This window comes from Borostomias antarcticus (genome assembly GCF_949987555.1).
Source record: "Borostomias antarcticus genome assembly, chromosome: 7".
Lineage (NCBI taxonomy): Eukaryota > Metazoa > Chordata > Actinopteri > Stomiiformes > Stomiidae > Borostomias > Borostomias antarcticus.
The window spans coordinates 1,551,343-1,560,088 of record NC_140240.1 but is presented as its reverse complement, the minus strand read 5'-3'; the positions used below and the strand labels follow the sequence as shown (position 1 = coordinate 1,560,088).

General features: G+C 45.9%; 1 protein-coding gene across 1 annotated transcript; it reads left to right on the top strand.

Moving 5' to 3' along the window:
- Nucleotides 1–2,171: 2,171 nt before the first annotated feature.
- Nucleotides 2,172–7,960, top strand: mmp19 (matrix metallopeptidase 19; the record flags this gene model as incomplete). Its single annotated transcript, XM_084440949.1, has 9 exons — nucleotides 2,172–2,267; nucleotides 2,549–2,637; nucleotides 2,840–2,970; nucleotides 4,057–4,269; nucleotides 6,571–6,816; nucleotides 6,907–7,035; nucleotides 7,204–7,368; nucleotides 7,489–7,616; nucleotides 7,730–7,960. 9 exons carry the CDS (start codon nucleotides 2,172–2,174, stop codon nucleotides 7,958–7,960), a joined length of 1,428 nt encoding a protein of 475 aa, XP_084297075.1.
- Between the last annotated feature and the right edge of the window lie 786 nt (nucleotides 7,961–8,746).

Below are 8,746 nucleotides of genomic sequence, written 5' to 3'. Positions count from 1 at the left end.
TTTCTGGATGTGAGGTTATGTTGTGGTTTGGTCGGAGGTGGCACCTTGCTGCATGTTTGGAAATGTGCAGCTGAATCCACTAACCCTGGTCGCGTATGATTAAAATGTGGTGCAGTCTCATACAGAGAACAATGTCCTATTATTTCTCTTACATTGAATATAATAGAAAACATTAAAATCACATTAAGATCAACTGCATTGCCAAATTGTGTGAAAGCTATATGCCAGGAGAATCCATTGTTGCCATGCCAGAAATCAAGCCCAAACTCGGTTTGGTTACTTTGGCATCAAAGAGGAATTGCTGAGCTAAGTGAACACTTACACACTCAGCAATGACGTTGACAGTAGCAGCTCTGTCGGGAATCCTTGTGAAATCGGCAGTTTGAAGACACAGGAAGTTGGTCTTGCAGCATAATGTAGCCTATTATCTACCGTTAATGTACTGTAATATCTGCCAATAACTTAATAATTGTTCACTTCTTATTGTAATAAAAGTCGATAATGTAATAACTGGCCAATAATGTACATTTTCTAAACCCGTAAACATAATAATAATCTTGCGCCTAGTAATAGCCTAACTTATTGCATTACTAGAGTTATTTCATTATTAGTTAAAAAAAAATAAAAAAAAATAATAATTAAGAAGTAATAACTAAACTGATAATGTAATAATATAGCCTACTTTTATCACTCTATTTAAGTTTTATTTATTGGCTATAAAGTGTCGCACTTCCATGACACTCACGCTCTCTCACTCACACGCACGCACGCACGCACACACGCACACACACACACACACCTACTTTGTCTCTCTCTATGAATTAAGACCACTTCATTTATTTGTTTTATACAACCGTCACTACAGCTATTAGTGTAAAATAAACACACAGCAATGTAAAATATTAACATTTATTCAAAACGAAGCATCATTCCCTCAATTCCGCCGAGCAAAATAGTTCCCCTAACAAAAGGGTTGCCAAGCAACAACAACAACTACAATGCATTGGATCAAATGGGAGGCGCATTAATACTGAAAATGGAATGATATGCGGTCCCAGGTGTGTGTTACAAAGTATTTTAACACGGCTTCCAGCCAATTAGAATCAAGAACCAGAACTAACCGTTGTATAAAATGCTGTTTGATAGGCTACAAGATAAATGGAGGTTTCCTATATGGCCCATGGATGTATTATGGCCGGAATAGCTACAGTCATCAGTTCCTCATCTCATTTCCACTGGAATGTATTATGAGCTGTCTTTCTTCACCCGTGATTTCACAAGTTTAAAGACACAACAATTGAATGCGTTTTAGGAAGTTTGCTGTAATGAATAATGCATTGAATGAATGATCTAAAGTGAACCCAGCAAACACACAACGTCAGGGAGACGTTCAGATCACGTCAACGTCTGGCTTGGATCCCTCTAAGACGTCTGTGGACGTGCAGAACGGGTTCAATATCTGAACGTAAAAAACATTCATTCTGGCTCCTAATTGGATGTCTTTGGACGTCCGAAAAAGACATCTTAAAGACGTATTTTAGACCTGTCTTTGCTCAGTGGGAATCCAGGCAATCAGACTGACAGATGACCCCCACAGGTTATCAGCTCATCAGACCTCCTCATGGTACCAGGACAGCAGATATAAGTTACTTTCGTCCCTCCCCTCTCCTGTTTCAGACAGTATCTCCACCAAATATCCTCCGATTGCACCGAAATTTCACAAGAAGCTCGTGCACTGTTGCATGCATGTGCACAAGAAACCACGTCATTACACCTCCTGTAGTTTTGGAGAAAATGCGTGTGTTACTTTCACCCTCTGTTACTTTCCTCCCGGCTCTCCCCTACTACTTAAGCCCCCCTGCAGCCAGCAGGCTGTCATTAGGCGGCTGGTCCTGTCCTCATTCTTCTGGGATGCATCATCGCAGCGGTGGGAGGCTGACTCACCTACTGCTGTTAAAACGCCCCAACACACCAAACTAGTAACAGAAAGGATCGAGCCTCTGTCCAAAAAGTAACAGCTGAAGTTGACTCCAGGAAATCTTTCTCAATTTGAATGTTTAGGCTGCAGTTTATTTATGCACGTAGAAAATTGGGCTAATTTAATTGCATCTTTGCAGCACCAGCCACGCGGTTTATGTTTTTTTTGTTGAGGTTTTTGTGAACGGCACCGGATGGATTACATGCTGCAGGTGACGGTGCTTGCTGTCCTGGTCCTCGGTGCGGTGTCCACGGCTCTGGACAGAGGGACGGACTTCACGGAAGCTATAGTATGGTTCTGTTATCTCATCTCATTATTTTAATGCATGGTGCTTTCTTTTCTATTTCTTGATGTCATATTGCCCTTTCTTGATTCTGTTCATGGGTTCTCCAGTATATTAATATTCACCGGTAATAAAGTAAGGTTATGATCAATCAATCAATCAATCAATCAATCAAAGCTTTATTTGTATAGAGCTTTGATTGATTGATTGATCATAACCTTACAAAAAAATGATCACAGTGTTTGACACTAAACTCATCTATCCCTACTTCTGTTATCCTCGACCAGAAATACTTGAGGAAGTATGGCTACCTGCACACTCCCCTGGATCCCCAGAAGCAGGGATACCTGAGCGAGGACATCAGAGAAGCCCTCAGGTAAAGACGAGTTTATAAACCAGCTAATAAAGCTACAGGCTAATCAGAGAGATCCAACTGCTGTATTCAGCGAGTTGTGCTTTTAATGCAATGCACTAAATCTCAACTCAAAATAGCCCAAATATTGCCTTCTCGTGCGATACACACCCTGCTGTCCCCAGGCTGGTTCTGTGTGAGTGTGTGACGTCTCTGTCTCTCCCAGGTTGTTCCAGGGGGTGACGGATCTCCCCATCACTGGGAAGATAGACAAACTCACTCTGGATGTGATGAGACAACCTCGCTGTGGCCTGGAAGACCCCTTCAACCAGAGGTCCCACAAATACAGAGTGCTGGGTTAGTCGCCATATAGAGATCCCACAAATACATAGTGCTAGGTTAGTCGCCATATAGAGATCCCACAAATACAGAGTGCTAGGTTAGTCGCCATATAGAGATCCCACAAATACAGAGCGCTAGGTTAGTCGCCATATAGAGATCCCACAAATACAGAGCGCTAGGTTTGTCGCCATATAGAGATCCCACAAATACAGAGCGCTAGGTTAGTCGCCATATAGAGATCCCACAAATACAGAGCGCTAGGTTAGTCGCCATATAGAGATCCCACAAATACAGAGTGCTAGGTTAGTCGCCATATAGAGATCCCACAAATACAGAGCGCTAGGTTAGTCGCCATATAGAGATCCTACAAATACAGAGTGCTAGGTTAGTCGCCATATAGAGATCCCACAAATACAGAGCGCTAGGTTAGTCGCCATATAGAGATCCCACAAATACAGAGCGCTAGGTTAGTCGCCACATAGAGATCCCACAAATACAGAGCGCTAGGTTAGTCGCCACTAGGGCTGCAACGATTAGTCGATTAATCGATGACTAATCAACAATACAAATAGTCGCCAACAAATGTAATTGTTGTCTGGATAGCCTGAGGGATTTTTTGTTTGTTTTTGTCCCCCCCGAGTCGCACATGCGCATTGCGCAATAGCGTTCAGAGTTCACTCAGCAGGACAAAATGGTAAAACAAGCATTTTTGAATGGAAGTTTGTTCTTTGTTGTCTTGTTAAATTTAAAGCTGATGGCTAAATACCATAAGAGCCATTTTATATTCATGACATTCATGACATTAACCCGGTTATTGTTGTAAAAAATAAAAAAGTAAATTAAACGACTAGTCGACTAATCGTTTCAATAATCGGTGACTACTCGACTATTCAAATAGTCGTTCGTTGCAGCCCTAGTCGCCACATAGAGCTCATGGCTTCAGAACTCTGCGTTTTGTGGAGTGCCTGTCCCCTGCCCTGTTCTGACCTGCCCTGCTACGAGCTCCTCTCTGCTACCGCTCAGCCCAGCGCTGTTCCCTCCCCGCGCTCTTTCCTACTCTCTGTGGGATTGTGTTTATTGTCAAATGTTCTGTTACTGTAGGTTACTGGCGCAAGAGGAGCCTGACCTACCGCATCCTTAACTACACCCCAGACATGGGGAAGACGGAGACCAGGAGAGCCGTCCGCTCTGCGTTCAAGTACTGGAGTGAGGTGGCTCCCCTGAGCTTCCGAGAGGTGGAGTCAGGACGGGCCGACATCAAGATCTCCTTCCACAGGAAGGACGCCACATGTGCGGTGCCGTTCGACGGAAAGGGTGAGTGAAGAGCACCTCAACACACTCTAGCACCTCAACACACTCTATCACCTCAACACACTCTACCACCTCAACACACTCTATCACCTCTACACACTCTACCACCTTAACACACTCTACCACCTCAACACTCTACCACCTTAACACACTCTACCACCTCAACACACTCTACCACCTCAACACACTCTACCACCTCAACACACTCTACCACCTTAACACACTCTAGCACCTCAACACACTCTAGCACCTCAACACACTCTACCACCTAAACACACTCTACCACCTCAACACACTCTAGCACCTCAACACACTCTAGCACCTCAACACACTCTACCACCTCAACACACTCTACCTCCTCACCCTACACACTCTAGCACCTCAACACACTCTAGCACCTCAACACACTCTACCACCTCAACACACTCTACCTCCTCACCCTACACACTCTAGCACCTCAACACACTCTAGCACCTCAACACACTCTACCATCTCAACACACTCTACCACCTAAACACACTCTACCACCTCAACACACTCTAGCACCTCAACACACTCTAGCACCTCAACACACTCTACCACCTCAACACACTCTACCTCCTCACCCTACACACTCTAGCACCTCAACACACTCTACCACCTCAACACACTCTACCACCTTAACACACACTTCCACCTTAACACACTCTACCACCTCAACACACTCTACCACCTTAACACACTCTACCACCTTAACACACTCTACCACCTCAACACACTCTACCACCTTAACACACTCTACCACCTCAACACACTCTACCACCTTAACACACTCTACCACCTCAACACACTCTACCACCTTAACACACTCTACCTCCTCAACACACTCTACCACCTTAACACACTCTACCACCTCAACACACTCTAGCACCTCAACACACTCTACCACCTCAACACACTCTACCACCTCAACACACTCTACCACCTTAACACACTCTACCACCTCAACACACTCTACCACCTTAACACACACTTCCACCTTAACACACTCTAGCACCTTAACACACTCTACCACCTTAACACACTCTACCACCTCAACACAATCTACCACCTTAACACACTCTACCACCTCAACACACTCTACCACCTCAACACACTCTACCACCTCAACACACTCTACCACCTCAACACACTCTACCACCTCAACACACTCTACCACCTTAACACACTCTACCACCTCAACACACTCTACCACCTCACCACACTCTACCACCTCAACACACTCTACCACCTCAACACACTCTACCACCTCAACACACTCTACCACCTCAACACACTCTACCACCTCAACACACTCTACCACCTTAACACACTCTACCACCTCAACACACTCTACCACCTTAACACACTCTACCACCTCAGCCTACACACTCTACCACCTCAACACAATCTACCACCTCAACACACTCTACCACCTCAACACACTCTACCACCTCAACACACTCTACCACCTTAACACACTCTACCACCTCAACACACTCTACCACCTTAACACACTCTACCACCTCAACACACTCTACCACCTCAACACACTCTACCACCTTAACACACTCTAGCACCTCAACACACTACCACCTCAACACACTCTACCACCTCAACACACTCTACCACCTCAACACACTCTACCACCTCAACACACTCTACCACCTCAACACACTCTACCACCTTAACACACTCTACCACCTCAACACACTCTACCACCTTAACACACTCTACCACCTTAACACACTCTACCACCTTAACACACTCTACCACCTCAACACACTCTACCACCTCAACACACTCTACCACCTTAACACACTCTACCACCTCAACACACTCTACCACCTCAACACACTCTACCACCTCAACACACTCTACCACCTCAACACACTCTACCACCTTAACACACTCTACCACCTCAACACACTCTACCACCTCACCCTACACACTCTACCACCTTAACACACTCTACCACCTCAACACACTCTACCACCTCAACACACTCTACCACCTCAACACACTCTACCACCTCAACACACTCTACCACCTCAACACACTCTACCTCCTCAACACACTCTACCACCTCAACACACTCTACCACCTCAACACACTCTACCACCTCAACACACTCTACCACCTCAACACACTCTACCTCCTCAACACACTCTACCACCTCAACACATTCTACCACCTCAACCACCTCAACACACTCTCCCCCAAGCTCCCTGTTCCCACTCTGCATCTGCAATACAAAACAACAACTGTGTTATTGTCATTCTCCAGGTCATGTGCTGGCCCACGCAGAATCACCAGAGTCAGGTATCGTTCATTTTGACGAAGATGAATTTTGGACCGAGGGGAAGTACTACGGCACCAATCTACGTATCGTAGCAGCCCACGAGATAGGCCACGCCCTGGGGCTAGGCCACTCCCAGTACAGCCGCGCTCTGATGGCCGCGGTCTATACCGGTTACCGTGCCAACTTCCGCCTGCACGCCGACGATGTGAAGGGCATCCAGGCTCTCTACGGTGAGCTGAGACCAGCCGACACCAGGACGCCATGACCTGGCGGCGTTCAGCACACTGACACCTCGTCTCATCTCTCTCTCTCTGTTCCAGGTAAACGTGTGAGCAGCTCCCCGTCCGACCCCACGCTCGCCTACTCTCCTGTCCCCACGTCGGGCCAGCCGGACCGTGAAGCAGACGTGCCGGACCCCTGCACCGCCAGACTGGACGCCATCATGCTGGGTGAGACGTCCGCATGCACTTCTAAGCACACATCAGTGTAGGGATGCAGCTGATGTGTTTAGTTTGGAGCAGCATTTCAGTCGACCAATCATACTGTATGCCTCACGACTGATTGAGGTCATACTGTGATTGGCCAGCATTACATTCCTTTCTCCTATGTTGGATCAGGTCCTTGGAGAAAGACGTTTGCTTTCAGTGGTGACTATGTGTGGACGGTGTCGGACGCAGGATACAACCCCCCCATGAGGATTAACAGCCTGTGGGCCGGACTGCCCGGGAACCTGAATGCAGCTGTTTATTCTCAGAGAACCAACAAGACTTACTTTTTGAAAGGTACAGTATTTTATTTTACCCTCTCACAAGTGAGGCGTAGTGTCGGACTACTGAAAGTGCTTCGGTTGGTCGAAGCTGCCCCCTCCAGCTCCTCTTATCGGTACTGTTTTCTTATCTCAGGTGACAAGGTGTGGAGGTACACCAGTTTACGTCTGGACTACGGGTACCCCAAACAGCTGAAACGCATTCCTCCTAACATTGATGCTGCCTTGTATCTAGAGAAGAACAAGAAGCTGGTCTTTTTCAAGGTATTTAAGGCTACTACACAAAGATCCAAATGAAGATGTTAAAAATATATTTGTTTACATTTAACATTTAAAATATTTTCTTTATCTCCCCTGTGTTGTGTCTGCGTCTGTAGGGTTCGGGGTACTGGCAGTGGGATGAGTTGAAGTACAGTGACCTCAGCGTTTACCCCAAACCCCTGTACCAGCTCTTCACCGGGCTTCCCTCCCTCCCTGAGGCTGCCTTCACCTGGACCAACGGAAAGATCTACATCTTCAAGGGAGACAAGTACTGGCGTGTCAATGATCAACTCAGCGTGGAACGTGGCTACCCGCTCAGCAAGAGGGAACGCTGGATGCGCTGCTAGGGGCTGAACACTAGGGGGCAGCAGACACCAAGGGACCCAATGGTGATAATGTGGGACAAAACTCAGTCTTTGTGGCTTTGTGTATAAAACTGTCTTTATTCATGCATGTTGGAGAGAGACGATACACAGAGTGAATGCAAAATCTCTCTGAAGATGTACTCCCTTCCGATTGTGTTCATACAGCAGCACAAACAAACAGCGTAGCAGGTGCAACCCATCAAAATACTGATAATGGATATTTACATAATCAAGGCCATATATTTCTCAGGACATGATGTGAATGATGAATTGAGTCACAGATGGAAACCAACTAATTAAAAGAACAAAAAAATGACAAACTAATACTGTATACATTTTCAATCTATAAACGTCTACATTGGCGTTGGGTAGACGTTCAGGGACGTGCACAACAACTGAGATACACTATTGTAGCAATGTTGTGAGTTGCAGCAGGGGCAGATGACATGCCAAAGAGCCATTGGAAGGGTGTTATGAATGTTTGACGTTGGTTAAATGTTGTCTATCATCACCTAAATGTATGGGGCAATGTTTCCTTCATTACTGTCAACTTCTGAGTGTCCATCCCGAACAGCCCACAGTCATTAGGCTGAGTTCTGGGGTACGAGTGTGTGTTGATATGTGTGTGTTATGGTGTGAAAATGAAGTTTATATGTGTGTGTTTGCGAAGAGGCTGTTTGTTATGATCTCAGGGGGCATTCAAGGGAGGCCAGATGTGGAATGGTTCTGGCTTTATCCTCCAGCTTTATGTGTAGTTAAGTGATTTTA